Source organism: Oncorhynchus keta, unplaced genomic scaffold (assembly GCF_023373465.1).
Source record: "Oncorhynchus keta strain PuntledgeMale-10-30-2019 unplaced genomic scaffold, Oket_V2 Un_contig_5219_pilon_pilon, whole genome shotgun sequence".
Lineage (NCBI taxonomy): Eukaryota > Metazoa > Chordata > Actinopteri > Salmoniformes > Salmonidae > Oncorhynchus > Oncorhynchus keta.
The window spans coordinates 12933-31148 of NW_026288181.1; the positions used below are offsets into that span (position 1 = coordinate 12933).

Below are 18216 nucleotides of genomic sequence, written 5' to 3' on the forward strand. Positions count from 1 at the left end.
GGTACTCTGGTCCCCTTCACGAAAGGCTGTGTACATCATAGAGCTCACAGTCCCGTGGGAAAACTCTGTTGAAGAGGCCTACGAGCGTAAGAAACTGCGTTACACAGAGTTGGCAGCAGACGCAACTCAGCGTGGCTGGAATGCAAAAGTCTGGCCAGTTGAAGTGGGATGCAGAGGATTCGTGGCTTCTTCCATCATCAGGTTGCTGAAAACACTTGGAATCCATGGACAGGCTCTGCGGCAGACCGTCAGAGCAGTTTCTCAAGCAGCTGAAAGAGGCAGCCAGTGGATCTGGATCAAACGGAAGGACCCTTGCTGGGCTATAACTTCATGACCCCCACCCCCACCTGAGAACCCAATTCAGATTCCTCCAACTTGAGGAGGGCATATGAGGTATGCGGTCAGCTGTATGGCTGGCTCAGGGAAGAGGACGCCCCTGCCTTGCATTGTCCCGTGGGACATCTTAATTGGGCATGGGACACAAGCTAAGGCTTGATCACCCTTTAGCTGGCCACCTTGATGAGGGTGTTTAGTGATTAAAGGCCGAAACACCCACTGATTCGAAGGCACACTACTGAGGATGTGTCCCAAAAATTGACATCTTACCCCAGTCTAAGAAATAAACCTCCCATGCCACTCTGTCAACATCACGGCAAATCTCATGCGAGTGCATTCCATCTATTGGCACAATGGACAGTTTTTAACATCTCGTCCCATATTTTATGATTCTTACAGTTTAGGAGGGAGTAGGACACCCCACAGGACAGCCCCACACTCATTGCTAGAGATCGAACTTCAGACTCTCCCCAAAACAACTGAACCCCCAACAAACCGAAAGAGATTTAAGGTGCCAGAACTAAAGAGGTAGCCAGAACAGGATAACTCCTTCAAGCTCACAAAGACACAGTGGAGGAGGAATTATCCAACACCCAGGGAGAGAGAACGAGTGACCTCAGTCGAACACAGACAGTAGGGAGAGGTGGGAGAGGAGAGGTTACCCCAGATGCCATTCCTCCTGCTCATGCGAGCAAGGAAAGAGATGACAAGCCTTCTGATCAGGCCAACAGGCAGGCCAAGGGAGAGGTCATAGTGATTCACACCCACAGAGAGAAAGACAACCCACACAACCTATTGGCTGAGATGAACCACACAGAGTTAGAGGCAGAGGGCTTTCAGGGCTAGCCAGTCAGCCAGCCCGCTCTGATCCTCAAGTCAGTTGTATTTAAATTCATGTTCATTAAATATTTTTATTCAAGATTTGAAAAGTCCCATTTACTTAATGATATCTTTTCACTGTCTGCAAACCTTAAGAACCAGGGTGAGTCTGGGTCACCCTTTAACTGGGAAACACAACTTGCATATCTTCATAGACTAGGCCAAAATGTTCATCTTTTAACCTGGCTTGAATAAAACATGCATTTTTTATAGTGTGCAAGAGTTGCGCTTTTTCGTTTTCTGTGATGATTAAAGGTTTTGGTTGCACCTCAACTCAACGTTGGTTGAGCTCCCTCGGTTTTTTTGTTGTCAAATACTACTTTTTTTGTTTTGTTTACATGTAGTAAGTAAATTATTAAAAGCATTAAAATTGGGATGTTTCCCACTTATTTACACAACCTACTCCACACTTGCAAAGAGAAAGTTTATAGAAATGTTCTGAAATTAAGTAGTAAACAGAAGAAAAGCAGAATTGAATCCAATTATAATGTGAATAATTTAATGGTCTATGGTTCAATCCCTTTTCTGAAGGTCTGATGAATAACTAATATTGTTCCTCCTCTTCCTTGTGGCAGGCGCAGCAGCACACTGCCCTCCAAAGCCTGAAAAGAAATTGCCGGACTTTCCCTTTGCATGCTGCTCTGCATGGAACATCCAGTGTCACATCCTTGGTGACGTGTGGGGTGACATCTGGGATGACCACAGCAACATCCTCTGGAAAGGGAGAAAAGAGGGACAGAATGTAAACAAATGCAAACCGTAGGTTCTAAACACTGGCCAGTTGAAAGGTTCTACTAAGATGTCATGACAAACGTCACATGTCAGTGTTACTCACCTGCTTGGATGTCAGTTGGCAGAGTGGTGAAGACGGCCATCTTGAGAGTCCTTTCTTCAGGTGTGACATCCACAACCTCCAAGAGGGAAGAGATGGGCTCTGCCTCTCTATTAGGAGTGATGTCCACAACATTTAGATGGAAAGAAGCTGGATCTGCCACTCTGTTAAGGATGATGTCCACAACATTCAAGTGGAAAAAAAGCCGGATCTTCCTCTTTGTTACGGATGATGTTCGCAACCTCAAGGTGGGAAGAAGCTGGATCTTGCTGTGTCTTAGGGGTGATGTCCTGAACCTCCAGGTGTGAATTAGCCGGGTCTGCCTCTGTCTTAGGGGTTATTTCCACAACCTCCAAGTGGGAACAAGCTCTGTCTGCCTCTGTTTTAGGGCCGATGTCCACAACCTCCAAGGTGGGAAGAAGCAGAGTCTGCCTCTATGTTTGCGGTGATGTCCACAACCTCCAGGTGGGAAGGAGCAGAGTCTGCCTCTATGCTAGCGGTGATGTCCACAACCTCCAGGTGGGAAGAAGCAGAGTCTGCCTCTATGTTTGCGGTGATGTCCACAACCTCCAGGTGGGAAGATGCCTGGTCTGCCTCTATGTTAGCGGTGATGTCCACAACCTCCAGGTGGGAAGACGCCTGGTCTGCCTCTATGTTAGCGGTGATGTCCACAACCTCCAGGTGGGAAGACGCCTGGTCTGCCTCTATGTTAGCGGTGATGTCCACAACCTCCAGGTGGGAAGACGCCTGGTCTGCCTCTATGTTAGCGGTGATGTCCACAACCTCCAGGTGGGAAGACGCCTGGTCTGCCTCTGTGTTAGGAGTGACAACAACAATCCTGATGAGCTCTACTACTACAAGTCACCGAGATGTCATCACAACAGGCATCTGTCAGAGTGCTCTCTATCATTGCTACTCACCTGCTCGGATGTCTGGAGGTGCAGTGGAGATGGCCGCGGCGACGACAGGGAGGACTGGTAAAGTGGCTGCAGGGGGCTGGAAGCAGCTCTGTACCTCGTCAGCCACAAAGGCACAGACAGATCTCACATAAAATGGGCTCTGGAGGTCATCCGTGGAGAAGGACTGACTGATTCTCCCGAGGATTGACCACACAGATTCAAAAGCCGCAGCGGGGAGAAAGGGATTTGAGGGAAGGGGCCTTTAACATGCTGGAGAGCTTCTCCACTACGGCCGCCACCATGCCCACGGCCATCCCGCTTACTAGGATTGGGTGTCCTGAATGGCCTTCCTCTGGCTGAAGCCACAGGGCCAGGAGGAGCCTGGGCACCACCTCCACAACCACCTGGGATGGGCTGAGCAGGTTGCTACGGGGCTCATTGGACAGCTCGCCCATAATGCTCCTTACAGCTCTTTCCACGATGCTGTGGACCTTAGGGTCGCTGAAATCAACAAAAAGGAGAAGACAAAGCTAAACGATGTGCAATGTGCTCACAGAAAACACTGTCTTAGTCTGTTTCTGCATAGTTACAGATGTGTAGATAAATGGATCAAGTCATATGCAGGACAGTACATGGAACTCACATGTCAGCTGGCGAGGTGGGGTGCAAGGAGCGGCGGAGCTTGCAGACAGCCTCGTGCTCTATGTCTATCATTTTTAGGCAAGTGTTGACTTCCCAGGTCTGCCGTAGGAAACAGGAAGTCCGATTAGTGAAATTTCACAACATATCGATTCTGCTGTACTAACTAGTTGTTGAAAAGCTAGTAAAGAGCTCACTGACTTGTAGTATGTGTCTAACTCTCATTGTCTTACCAGCCGAGCGAGGTCATTCCCCTCCTCCAGGGTTTCCTTCCACACCCTTCAAATAAAACACAGAGCAATTCAACTTTCCTGGCTTCCAATTTTTCTGTTGTTTATTTTACCCACACCTCTTGGAGTGCTGCTGGTGGCAGGGAATGGCAGTGAAGCTGAATGATGAAGTGGTACTCACCTCTCCCTAAGGGATTTTTTGAGACACCAGCCAGTCACTCATGTGCTCCGTGGTGACATGGTGCGGGACCTGGCCTTGACTCTGGAGCAGCAGATAGTGGACCATGAGCTTCTTCTGCAAGATGAGGTAAGGTGTGAGACAGTGCCACGAAATACCATATCATGTGCATTCTGAAGGGCCTCTCACAACATTTCACAACTGTTCATGCATCACAATTTGCGAGTGTTATTAAGAACTCTTATGACCATCTTCTCTAAACTGTCTTGAAATACAACTCTCTTTCTGTTGTTTATGTTTTTTTGGGATGAATCTTACCTGTTTATTGTAATATCTTTCCTCCCAGCAGGCCTGCAGAGTCTGGAAATAAAGGCTGCTTCTGCAGAATTCCTTTGAAGAGAATGACAATAATGATGCTTTGTTATGCACATTGTGCACAGGTATTTACAGTATGCTAAAATGAATATCTCCAAAGATTACCTTTGTGGGACCATAAGTGAACTCCGGAATGCACCAAACCCTATCCATGGTAAGATGGTGAAGAAATGCAGCGCTATAGATATACGAGATGCTCTAGAGATAACAGGAATAAGTTAATGTCGCGAATGATCAATTACTGTGGAGTCGTCCAATATGCTACACTTAGAATTGAGTTGTAGGCAATGTTTGGCACAAAATAGAATGTTTACATTCTATTGCTATGGAGAAATGGAATGTGTAGAACCTTTATAAATGGGTATGCTTCTATGTCTTTATGTCTTGAAAGATTAAGCTCTTTATTTTGTCATAATGTGTATATATGAGGATTGGAACCTGTTTCGACATGCTGCTTAGACCTACTAATCCAACCTTGGTTTACAAGTGAAATTAATTGTTTATATATGCCTATACAAATCTATTAACCATATATATTTAAAGCAATGATTGTCAATTGAAAATAGGGTTGTTGTGTTATCTTGTTGTGCGCCTTGAGTGTCAGAGTCCTCTTAAGCACGTTATTCCAATATTTCCGAGCTCTGAATTGACATAAGGTACACTTTTGCAAAGCTAATCGGTTAAAAATAAGAGTATGAATGCCAATAAACGTTTGTCTTGAATTATATGCATAATAGTGTAGTTAACAAAATCGCTCAGCGTGGGAACTTTTGCTGGGTGGGAAGTATCCGTTATAAGTCTCCATGGCGCGTATAGACCATCACTTCGTTGTCTTGCTGGTAATATAAAAATGCACGACAGTGCGCATTGTAAAAGTCTAACAGTTGTTTTTCTTATTGTTTCTCACAAACAAATATTTGAGAGGGGAATTTCGTGCAGTTGTACCTATGATGCACAGACACACTAAAGCTGTACAGTGTAGTTTGAAAAGTCAGTTTATATTATTTGCAGATCGAAATATGTAACATTTGAAATGAATGTGGCAGAACAGTTTAGCATAAGGTTCCTGTGGGAGTCTTCTCCTTCAGTCTTTTTGCCTCCTAAGCCTCGTTTCCCATTACGTGGGATTTTCCCAGTGCCAACTTCACATGAGATGGCCGCTGTCTACTGCCATGTGGTGCTGAATGACAGATCTCGCTTTTCCGATTTCGCTGCTGTCCATGGTGCTGAAATATCCAATCTCGGCTATTTGCAAATGTATGACCAGCCAAACTTGACCCCACACATACACACACGTTAATGGTAATCTCTCACACACTTTTGAACATTCCACAAGTGTGTTTGTTTTAATAAAGATGCGAAGAATGAAATCAATGTGTGGATGTTGATTGGACAATGTATAGGTGCTTTACAGAAGCCATTTTGTGCCATTCCCTATAGTGTGAATTTGACTGGAGCATGATCAGATTGCTTTGTTTAAGCCAGAATGGAGATTTGGTCTGAGAAACGATGCCCAATATAGCATGATAGCTGTGAAGAAGAAAACAATAAGGCCATGTTTATATGACCCCCTTTCAAAGAGTCACTCATTTATATTGTTCTTGTAGATATACAGTGCCTTCAGAAAGTGTTCATACCGCTTAACTTATTCCACATTTTGTTTTCTTACAGCCTGAATTCAAAATGGATGAAATTATAATTGTTTATCCTTTCCAGCTACACACAATACACCATAATGACAAATTGAAAACATGTTTGACATTTTTGCAAACGTATTGAAAATGAAATACAGAAATATCTAATTTACATGTTTTCACAATACATGTTAGAATCACCTTTGGCAGCAGTTAAAGCTTTGAATCTTTCTGGGGAAGTCTCCAAGAGCTTTGCACACTTGGATTGTACCATATTTGCAATATACAATATAGACATAACCAGTCAAATGTTTGGACACATCTACTCTTTCAAGGGTTTTTCTTTATTTTTACTATTTTTAACATTGTACAATAATAGTGAAGACATCAAAACTATGAAATAACACATATGGAATCATGTAGTAACCAAACAAAGGTTAAAGTAATGACGGACTGCCGTTTCTCTTTGCTTCTTTGAGCTGTTCTTGCCAAAATATGGACTTGGTCTTTTACCAAATAGGGCTATTTTCTGTATACCACCCCTACCTTGTCACAACACAACTGATTGCCTCAAACGCATTAAGAAGGAAAGAAATTCCACAAATGAACTTTTAACAAAGCACACCTGTACATTGAAATTCATTCCAGGTGACTACCTCATGAAGCTGTCACCAAGGCAAAGCGTGGCTACTTTGAAGAATATCAAATATAAAATATATTTTGATTTGTTTAAACAGCATGATCATTACATAGGTGCACCTTGTGCTGGGGGACAATAAAAGGCCTCTGTAAAATGTGCAGTTTTGTCACACAACACAATGCCACAGATGTTTCAAGTTTTGAGGGAGAATGCAAATGACTGTTGCCAGAGAATTTTATGTTAATTTCTCTACCATAAGCCGAGGCGGCTTTAGAGAATTTGGCAGTACGTCCAACTTGCCTCACAACTGCAGACCACATGTAAGGCAACGTGTGGACGAGCGATTTGCTGATGTCAACGTTGTGAATAGAATGCCCCATGGTGGCAGTTGGGTTATGGTATGGGCTGGCATAAGCCATGGACAGGGAACACAATTGCATTCTATCAATGACAATTTGAATGCACAGAGATACTGTGACGAGACCCCGAGGACAATTGTCATGCCACTCATCCGCCGCCATCGCCTCATGTTTCAGCATGATAATCCACGTTCTGCAAGGATCTGTACAGAAATCCTGAAAGCTGAAATGGCCTGCATACTTACCAGACATGTCAGAAGAATCAATTAAGCATAATGATTACGGCTCTAGATTGCAGGAAAAATCTGTTTGTAGCGAAGCAGGCCAGCGGTGTCGTAAACTGTCCCTTCACGCCTGTCCACTGATTAGTTACTAGGAGTCATGGTCGCCAGGGGGTCAGCAAATCACAGGCAGTCAGCTTGTGTCCCAGATCCCCAACTCCTGCTTCTCCTCCCAGTCTCCCTCAAGCAGAGACAGAGATCAACCTCTCTATCTCTACCCATCAACTGGACTCGTGGTATAGTGTGCGTGCACATTCTTGCTTGTTGTTCTTTATAGTTACTTCTGTTGCCTATTGTAAGTTACTTCTCTGTGTTTACTTTGTTGTGTAATACTCTGCAGGTAGCTATGTCACTTATACAGTCCTTCCTTTGTTAACAGTGTTGTTGCTCTACTTGTGCTATCAGTTATTGTGTATATTCATCACCCCTGTTTTCTGTCCGTTACTGAACCACTACCATTCCATGTCCATTTCATTAGTGTGTGTCAATAATGTATCATTGAATGTAACTCAGAGGTTGCCTTCTTACCAGCCGGGGGAGGTGCTAGTGCAACCTGGTCTCAGAGCATTTCGTATTATTCTGTATGTATATCAGAGACACCGCATTTGGTATGATATGGTATGTATTCATTTGTGAATGTCTATCACCCATTTTTTATAATATGTGTCACGCCTTGGTCTTTGTGTTTTGTGTTTTCGTTGATTGTTTGGTCAGGCCAGGGTGTGACAGGGTTTGTTTTGTTGTATTTCGTATTGGGGTTTTGTGGTTATTGGGATTGCGGCTGAGTAGGGGTGTTGTATGGGCTTGGCTGCCTGAGGCGGTTCTCAATCAGAGTCAGGTGATTCTCGTTGTCTCTGATTGGGAACCGTATTTAGGTAGCCTGGGTTTCGCTTTGTATTTCGTGGGTGATTGTTCCTGTCTCTGTGTAGTTTCACCAGATAGGCTGTAATTAGGTTTCACGTTCCGTTTTTGTTGTTTTTGTATTTGTATAAGTTATGTTCATGTATCGCGATCCTTCATTAAAGATCATGAGTAACAACAATGCTGTATTTCGGTCCGACTCTCTTTCGACAAACGAAGAACGCCGTTACAAGATGTTACGAATTACAATTCATATTATACTTCTACAGATGCACAATCGAGAGCATCCTGTCGGGAAGTATCACCGCCTGGTACGGCAACTGCTCCGCCCACAACCGTAAGGCTCTCCAGAGGGTAGTGAGGTCTGCACAACGCATCACCGGGGGCAAACTACCTGCCCTCCAGGACACCTACACCACCCGATGTCATAGGAAGGCCATAAAGATCATCAAGGACAGCAACCACCCGAGCCACTGCCTGTTCACCCTGCTATCATCCAGAATGCGAGGTCAGCACAGGTGCACCAAAGCTGGGACCGAGAGACTGAAAAACAGCTTCTATCTCAAGGCCATCAGACTGTTAAACAGCCACCACTAACATTGAGTGGCTGCTGCCAACACACTGACTCAACTCCAGCCACTTTAATAATGGGAATTGATGGGAAATTATGTAAAATATATCACTAGCCACTTTAAACAATGCTACCTAATATAATGTTTACATACCCTACATTATTCATCTCATATGTATACGTATATACTGTACTCTATATCATCTACTGCATCCTTATGTAATACATGTATCACTAGCCACTAGCCATACCCATCTCATATGTATATACTGCACTCAATACCATCTACTGTATCTTGCCTATGCCGCTCTGTACCATCACTCATTCATATATCTTTATGTACATGTTCTTTATCCCCTTACACTTGTGTCTATAAGGTCGTAGTTTTGGAATTGTTAGCAAGATTACTTCTTGTTTATTACTGCATTGTCGGAACTAGAAGCACAAGCATTTCGCTACACTCGCACTAACATCTGCTAACCATGTGTATGTGACAAATACAATTTGATTTGATTGATTTCATTTGTATGTTTTGAATTTGCAAAACGTACAATATGTTACAAGTTACAAGCGAAACGTATGATAAGAATTCTAGCTAGGTGGCTAACGTTAGCTAGTTGGCTAACATTAGTTAGATAAGAGCGTCTGCTAAATGACTTAAATGTAAATGTAAATGTTAGGGTGTAGGGTTACGTTTAGGAGTTAGGTTACAGGGTAAATGTTAGGGTTAGGGGAAGGATTAGCTAAAAGGGTTAAGGTTAGTGTTAGGGAAGGGATTAGCTAACATGCTAAGCTAAATAATATAATATAATATATGCCATTTAGCAGACGCTTTTATCCAAAGCGACTTACAGTCATGTGTGCATACATTCTACGTATGGGTGGTCCCGGGAATCGAACCCACTACCCTGGCGTTACAAGCGCCATGCTCTACCAACTGAGCTACAGAAGGGCCATACTAAAAATTAGTAAGTAGTTAAAACATTTCTAGTTAGCTAAAATTCTCAAGTTGGCCGTGATGAGATTCAAACTCGCAACCTTTGGGTTGCTAGACATTCGTGTTATATGCCAACCCATCCACCCTGACGAACCACCCTTCTTTCATTTTCGTCTTAAGTAACTATCTGTCTTATATATCCATACCAAACGTAACATATAATACGAAATCGTAGTGTCTCGGTCCCCAGATTTACATTTTCTATGTTACATCGAGTCTATGAGACCAGGCTGGAGTCTGGAGTCCAATTGGAGTCTCTCTTTCACTCTTAGGTGTGGTGCTGGCTCTGGATGCATGTGCCTCGACGTGCTACTGGGCCTTGTCGTCCTGCTGATCAAGAGGAAGCTTCAGGGAGACCAGGAGTCAGCTGAGGGTGTGGAGCTTAAAAACACCCAGCCATGGGGCTCTGTAAGCAGGGTAAAACAGACTTGGTGAGTTTGGTTGCAGCTGCACTCTGTTTAGAACTACTCAAGATTCCCAGGAGATGTTCCATCTAAGAGGACACTGCTGGAGAGTTCCATGGTCATCTCCATAGTGATTGGCTTGCGGTGGTTCCTGTGGTGCGTTCCGAGTTCGTCGACCCAGCTCTATCCATTTTCTATAGGGGCATCTCAAATGACATTTGTCGAGTGCAGCACTACTTTTAACAATAACCATCTGCTAAGTGAAAGGTTATTTGTCTCAACAACTGTTGTTTTAAGGAGTTGGTGTTGTTGTTTTCCTGTATTGGCATTATTATTGTGATGACGATTCTAACTATTATTGTAATGAACATTAGTCCCCACTTGGTGACAGCACAGAGCTGATGTGGTCATGTCTGTCAAGCTATTTTATCAAAAAGAGCCTCACACACCTTTATTTGGCCAAAGACTAATTGTTCCATGAGACATTCAGAATGTGCCTGGTGTCCTTTTTCATGTTTGCAAGCCTGTCTCTTTCCTCAGTTCTTGTTTCAAGAACCAAGTATGAATGCCATATTGTTAGCTCATCACAACTTTTGATAGACTCATGAAATGATACAATACAAGCATTTTTCCTCTTCGCTCTGTCATCGTTGTCTCTCCACCTCCCACTCGTTCACACCCCAGACTCCTTCATCTCCATTTTCTCTCCTTATCCAATCTCCTTAACCCACCCTTTCACTGTCTCTCAATTCCCCAGATCGTCAGTAACACTCAACAGTCTCATTTTAATCTATGAGGCATAAGAAACACTATAACCATGATGTATTATCTTATAATAAAACATACAGTACCAGCCAAAAGTTAAGGGTTTTTCTTTATTTTTACTATTTTCTACATTGTAGAATAATAGTGAAGATGTTAAAATGCTGAAATAACACATGGAATCATGTAGTAACCATTTTTTTTTTTAAAACAAATCCAAAATATATTTTAGATTCTTCAAAGTAGCCACCCTTTGCCTTGATGATAGCGTTGAATGCTCTTGGCATAAAGAAAAACCCTGGAATGAGTAGGTGTGTCCAAACACTGGGACTGTATTTAATGTAACATTGTCTGAGAGAGGAATCAAATTATCTCATGCAACTTTATAATTATATGAAGTATATGGGGTGAGTGAGTGTGTGTTGAGGATCACTGGGGAGGCTGGGGGAGAATCCTGCATCCAGCAGGCCTAGCTAAACCACAGGTGGGTGTCAGTCACTAACTCAGGCCTATGGGTAAAACTCTTCACTTAACGACTGTAGGAGCCTTTCTTTGTAAGTCTCTGTCTGCAGGCCCCCTATGGGGACTGTCGGTGGTGGTGTAGGCAGAGTCTCTAAGGAGAGGACTCTCGGTAATCAGAGTGTATCTGAGCGCAAACGACCTCAGAGCCAGTCATGCTAGCAACTTCCATGGAGTTTGACTTGAACTATACTGAACAAAAATATAAATGCAACATTCAACAATTTCAATGGTTTTACTGAGTTACAGTTCAAATAAGGAAATCAGTCAATTAAATGAATTCAATAGGCCCTAATCTATGGATTTCACATGACTGGGCAGGGGTGCAGCCACAGGTGGGCCTGGGAGGGCATAGGTGCACACACTGGGGAGCCAGGCCCAGCCAATCGGAATTAGTTTTTCCCCACAAAAGGGTTTTATTACAGACAGAAATACTCCTCAGTTTAATCAGCTGTCCGTGTGGCTGGTCTCAGACGACCCTGCTGGTGAAGAAGCAGGATGTGGAGGTCATCGGCTGGAGTGGTGACACTTGGTCTCCGGTTGTGAGGCCGGTTGGATGTACTGTCAAACGTTGTGGGAGGCTTATGTTAGAGAAATGAACATTAAATTCTCTGGCAACAGCTCTGGTAGACATTCCTGCAGTCAGCATGCCAATTGCACATTCCCTCAAAACTTGAGGGGCATCTGTGGCATTGTGTTGTGTGACAAAACTGCATATTTTAGAGTGGCTTTTTTTTGTGTCTCCAGCACAAGGTGCACCTGTGTAATGATCATGCTGTTTAATCATTTTCTTGATATGCCACACCTGTCAGGTGGATGGATTATTTTGGCAAAGGAGAAATGCTAACAAATTTCTGCATAAAACATGAGAGAAATAAGCTTTTTGTGCGTATGGAAAACTTCTGGGATCTTTCAATTCAGCTCATGAAACATGGGACCAACACTTCACATGTTGCGTTTACATTTTTGTTCAGCATAGTTACTGTGGAATTCCCTTTTCCTACTACCTTCATTTCACCTCTTTTCATCAGACGAGTGTGTTGTGGAGCGTGTGGACTAGGTACTGGAGACTCGGTAGTGGGATGGAGGAGAAGTGGGTGACATGATGTGATATGTACAGGTAAGTTCATTGTGTGTGTGTGGGGGCGTGCGCAAATGAGTGTGTGCATCCATGTTTGTGTTGATAGTCTGAGGTGGGTTTGAATATGAATGAGCAGCAGTGTTGTGATGTGTCCTATCCCGTCCTTGCAGAGTGATCTTCCTTGCCCTCATCACATGTCTCAGTGGCTCCTCCTAGTTTTCATCATCGCAGTCATTACACTTTGGGAGGGGGACAGCCTCCACACTCATTGCTAAAGATCGAACTTCAGACTCTCCCCAGAACAACCGAACCCCACAACAAACCGTTAGAGATTTAAGGTGCACACCCCTAAAGAGGTAGCCAGAACAGGATATCAAGTCCCATTTACTTAATGATATATTTTCACTGTCTGCAACCCTCAAGAAAAAGGGTGAGTCTGGGTCACCCTTTTACAACTTGCATATCGTCATAGACGGGGCCAAAATGTTCATCTTTTAACCTTGCTTGAATAAAAAATGCATTTTTTATAGTGCGCAAGAGTTGCGCCTTTTCATTTCCTATGATGATTAAGGGTTTTGGTTGCACCTCAACTCAACGTTGGTTGAGCTCCCTCCATTTTTTTGTTATCAAATACTACTTTTTTTTTTTACATGTAGTAAGTAAATCATTAAAATAATTACAATTGGGATGTTTCCAACTTATTTACACAACCTACTCCACACTTGCAAAGTGAAATTTTATAGAAATGTTCTGAAATTAAGTAGTAAACAAGAAAAGCAAAATTGAATCCAATTATTATAATGCAAATAATTTAATGTTCTATGGTTCAATCCCATTTCTGAAGGTCTGACAAATAACTAATATTGTTCCTCCTCTTCCTTGTGGCAGGCGCAGCAGCACACTGCCCTCAAAAGCCTGATAAAAAATTGGCGGACTTTCCCTTTGCATGCAGCTCTGCATGGAACATCCAGTGTCACATCCTTGGTGACGTGTGGGGTGACATCTGGGATGACCACAGCAACATCCTCTGGAAAGGGAGAAAAGAGGGACAGAATGTAAACAAATGCAAACTGTAGGTTCTAAACACTGGCCAGTTGAAAGGTTCTACTAAGATGTCATGACAAATGGACCTGTCAGTGTTTCTAACCTGCTTGGATGTCAGTTGGCAGAGTGGCGACGATGGCCATCTTGAGAGTCCTTTCTTCAGGTGTGACATCCACAACCTCCACGAGGGAAGAGATTGGCTCTGCCTCCCTATTAGGGGTGATGTCCACAACATTTAGGTGGGAAGAAGCTGGATCTTGCTGTGTCTGAGGGGTGATGTCCTGAACCTCCAGGTGTGAATTAGCCAGGTCTGCCTCTGTCTTAGGGGTGATTTCCACAACCTCCAAGTGGGAACAAGCTCTGTCTGCCTCTGTTTTAGGGCCGATGTCCGCAGCTTCCAGGTGGGAAGAAGCAGGGTCTACCTCTATGCTAGCGGTGATGTCCACAACCTCCAAGTGGGAAGATGCCTGGTCTGCCTCTATGCTAGCGGTGATGTCCGGTGATGTCCACAACCTCCAGGTGGGAAGAAGCAGAGTCTGCCTCTATGTTTGCGGTGATGTCCACAACCTCCAAGTGGGAAGAAGCAGAGTCTGCCTCTATGCTAGCGGTGATGTCCACAACCTCCAGGTGGGAAGAAGCAGAGTCTGCCTCTATGCTAGCGGTGATGTCCACAACCTCCAAGTAGGAAGATGCCTGGTCTGCCTCTATGTTTGCGGTGATGTCCACAACCTCCAAGTGGGAAGATGCCTGGTCTGCCTCTATGTTTGCGGTGATGTCCACAACCTCCAAGTGGGAAGAAGCCTGGTCTGCCTCTATGTTTGCGGTGATGTCCACAACCTCCAAGTGGGAAGATGCCTGGTCTGCCTCTATGCTAGCGGTGATGTCCACAACCTCCAAGTGGGAAGAAGCAGAGTCTGCCTCTATGTTTGCGGTGATGTCCACAACCTCCAAGTGGGAAGAAGCAGAGTCTGCCTCTATGCTAGCGGTGATGTCCACAACCTCCAAGTGGGAAGAAGCAGAGTCTGCCTCTATGTTTGCGGTGATGTCAACAACCTCTAGGTGGGAAGAAGCAGAGTCTGCCTCTATGTTAGCGGTGATGTCCACAACCTCCAAGTGGGAAGAAGCAGAGTCTGCCTCTATGTTAGCGGTGATGTCCACAACCTCTAGGTGGGAAGACACCTGGTCTGCCTCTATGTTAGCGGTGATGTCCACAACCTCTAGGTGGGAAGACACCTGGTCTGCCTCTATGTTAGCGGTGATGTCCACAACCTCCAGGTGGGAAGAATCCTGGTCTGCCTCTGTGTTAGCGTTGATATTCACAACCTCCATGTGGGAAGAAGCCGGGTCTGCCTCTGTGTTAGGAGTGACAACAACAATCCTGATGAGCTCTACTACTACAAGTCACCGAGATGTCATCACAACAGGCATCTGTCAGAGTGCTCTCTATCATTGCTACTCACCTGCTCGGATGTCTGGAGGTGCGGTGGAGATGGCCGCGGCGACGACAGGGAGGACTGGTAAAGTGGCTGCAGGGGGCTGGAAGCAGCTCTGTACCTCGTCAGCCACAAAGGCACAGACAGATCTCACATAAAATGGGCTCTGGAGGTCATCCGTGGAGAAGGACTGACTGATTCTCCCGAGGATTGACCACACAGATTCAAAAGCCGCAGCGCGGGAGAAAGGGATTTGAGGAGAAGGGGCCTTTAACATGCTGGAGAGCTTCTCCACTACGGCCGCCACCATGCCCACGGCCATCCCGCTTATTAGGATTGGGTGCACCCTATGGCCTTCCTCTGGCTGAAGCCACAGGGCCAGGAGGAGCCTGGGCACCACCTCCACAACCACCTGGGATGGGCTGAGCAGGTTGCTACGGGGCTCATTGGACAGCTCGCCCATAATGCTCCTTACAGCTCTTTCCCATATTGATGCTGTGGACCTTAGGGCTCTTTCCACGATGCTGTGGACCTTAGGGTCGCTGAAATCAACAAAAAGGAGAAGACAAAGCTAAACGATGTGCAATGTGCTCACAGAAAACACTGTCTTAGTCTGTTTCTGCATAGTTACAGATGTGAAGATAAATGGATCAAGTCATATGCAGGACAGTACATGGAACTCACATGTCAGCTGGCGAGGTGGAGTGCAAGGAGCGGCGGAGCTTGCAGACAGCCTCGTGCTCTATGTCTATCATTTTTAGGCAAGTATTGACTTCCCAGGTCTGCCGTAGGAAACAGGAAGTCCGATTAGTGAAATTTCACAACATATCGATTCTGCTTTACTAACTAGTTGTTGAAAGGCTAGTAAAGAGCTCACTGACTTGTAGTATGTGTCTAACTCTCATTGTCTTACCAGCCGAGCGAGGTCATTCCCCTCCTCCAGGGTTTCCTTCCACACCCTTCAAATAAAACACAGAGCAATTCAACTTTCCAGGCTTCCAATTTTTCTGTTGTTTATTTTACCCACACCTCTTGGAGTGCTGCTGGTGGCAGGGAATGGCAGTGAAGGTGAGTGATGAAGTGGTACTCACCTCTCCCTAAGGGATTTTTTGCCCTGAGACACCAGCCAGTCGCTCATGTGCTCCGTGGTGACATGGTGCGGGACCTGGCCTTGACTCTGGAGCAGCAGATAGTGGACCATGAGCTTCTTCTGCAAGATGAGGTAAGGTGTGAGACAGTGCCACGAAATACCATATCATGTGCATTCTGAAGGGCCTCTCACAACATTTCACAACTGTTCATGCATCACAATTTGCGAGTGTTATTAAGAACTCTTATGACCATCTTCTCTAAACTGTCTTGAAATACAACTCTCTTTCTGTTGTTTATGTTTTTTTTGGGATGAATCTTACCTGTTTATTGTAATATCTTTCCTCCCAGCAGGCCTGCAGAGTCTGGAAATAAAGGCTGCTTCTGCAGAATTCCTTTGAAGAGAATGACAATAATGATGCTTTGTTATGCACATTGTGCACAGGTATTTACAGTATGCTAAAATGAATATCTCCAAAGATTACCTTTGTGGGACCATAAGTGAACTCCGGAATGCACCAAACCCTATCCATGGTAAGATGGTGAAGAAATGCAGCGCTATAGATATACGAGATGCTCTAGAGATAACAGGAATAAGTTAATGTCGCGAATGATCAATTACTGTGGAGTCGTCCAATATGCTACACTTAGAATTGAGTTGTAGGCAATGTTTGGCACAAAATAGAATGTTTACATTCTATTGCTATGGAGAAATGGAATGTGTAGAACCTTTATAAATGGGTATGCTTCTATGTCTTTATGTCTTGAAAGATTAAGCTCTTTATTTTGTCATAATGTGTATATATGAGGATTGGAACCTGTTTCGACATGCTGCTTAGACCTACTAATCCAACCTTGGTTTACAAGTGAAATTAATTGTTTATATATGCCTATACAAATCTATTAACCATATATATTTAAAGCAATGATTGTCAATTGAAAATAGGGTTGTTGTGTTATCTTGTTGTGCGCCTTGAGTGTCAGAGTCCTCTTAAGCACGTTATTCCAATATTTCCGAGCTCTGAATTGACATAAGGTACACTTTTGCAAAGCTAATCGGTTAAAAATAAGAGTATGAATGCCAATAAACGTTTGTCTTGAATTATATGCATAATAGTGTAGTTAACAAAATCGCTCAGCGTGGGAACTTTTGCTGGGTGGGAAGTATCCGTTATAAGTCTCCATGGCGCGTATAGACCATCACTTCGTTGTCTTGTTGGTAATATAAAAATGCACGACAGTGCGCATTGTAAAAGTCTAACAGTTGTTTTTCTTATTGTTTCTCACAAACAAATATTTGAGAGGGGAATTTCGTGCAGTTGTACCTATGATGCACAGACACACTAAAGCTGTACAGTGTAGTTTGAAAAGTCAGTTTATATTATTTGCAGATCGAAATATGTAACATTTGAAATGAATGTGGCAGAACAGTTTAGCATAAGGTTCCTGTGGGAGTCTTCTCCTTCAGTCTTTTTGCCTCCTAAGCCTCGTTTCCCATTACGTGGGATTTTCCCAGTGCCAACTTCACATGAGATGGCCGCTGTCTACTGCCATGTGGTGCTGAATGACAGATCTCGCTTTTCCGATTTCGCTGCTGTCCATGGTGCTGAAATATCCAATCTCGGCTATTTGCAAATGTATGACCAGCCAAACTTGACCCCACACATACACACACGTTAATGGTAATCTCTCACACACTTTTGAACATTCCACAAGTGTGTTTGTTTTAATAAAGATGCGAAGAATGAAATCAATGTGTGGATGTTGATTGGACAATGTATAGGTGCTTTACAGAAGCCATTTTGTGCCATTCCCTATAGTGTGAATTTGACTGGAGCATGATCAGATTGCTTTGTTTAAGCCAGAATGGAGATTTGGTCTGAGAAACGATGCCCAATATAGCATGATAGCTGTGAAGAAGAAAACAATAAGGCCATGTTTATATGACCCCCTTTCAAAGAGTCACTCATTTATATTGTTCTTGTAGATATACAGTGCCTTCAGAAAGTGTTCATACCGCTTAACTTATTCCACATTTTGTTTTCTTACAGCCTGAATTCAAAATGGATGAAATTATAATTGTTTATCCTTTCCAGCTACACACAATACACCATAATGACAAATTGAAAACATGTTTGACATTTTTGCAAACGTATTGAAAATGAAATACAGA

General features: G+C 43.9%; 1 protein-coding gene across 1 annotated transcript; it reads right to left on the reverse strand.

Annotated features, from left to right (window-relative positions):
* Positions 1 to 1759: 1759 nt before the first annotated feature.
* Positions 1760 to 16171, reverse strand: LOC127925185 (uncharacterized). The gene is made up of 9 exons (XM_052510033.1): positions 16046 to 16171; positions 3819 to 3864; positions 3590 to 3687; positions 3214 to 3447; positions 2968 to 3140; positions 2669 to 2859; positions 2274 to 2451; positions 2051 to 2104; positions 1760 to 1929 (listed from the first exon to the last, which is right to left on the reverse strand). Exons 1-9 carry the CDS (start codon positions 16153 to 16155, stop codon positions 1760 to 1762), a joined length of 1254 nt encoding a protein of 417 aa, XP_052365993.1. The 5' UTR covers positions 16156 to 16171.
* Between the last annotated feature and the right edge of the window lie 2045 nt (positions 16172 to 18216).

Bases quoted from the DNA above. Each gene is read 5' to 3' on its own strand.
- LOC127925185 (XM_052510033.1), bottom strand. From the start codon at position 16,155: ATGGTCCACTATCTGCTGCTCCAGAGTCAAGGCCAGGTCCCGCACCAT. The intron at 3,141-3,213 runs GTTAAAGGCCCC...AATCCTCGGGAG, and splicing joins GTGGAGAAGCTCTCCAGCAT to AATCAGTCAGTCCTTCTCCA. The intron at 2,860-2,967 runs GTGAGTAGCAAT...CTCCTAACACAG, and splicing joins ACCTCCAGACATCCGAGCAG to AGGCAGACCAGGCGTCTTCC.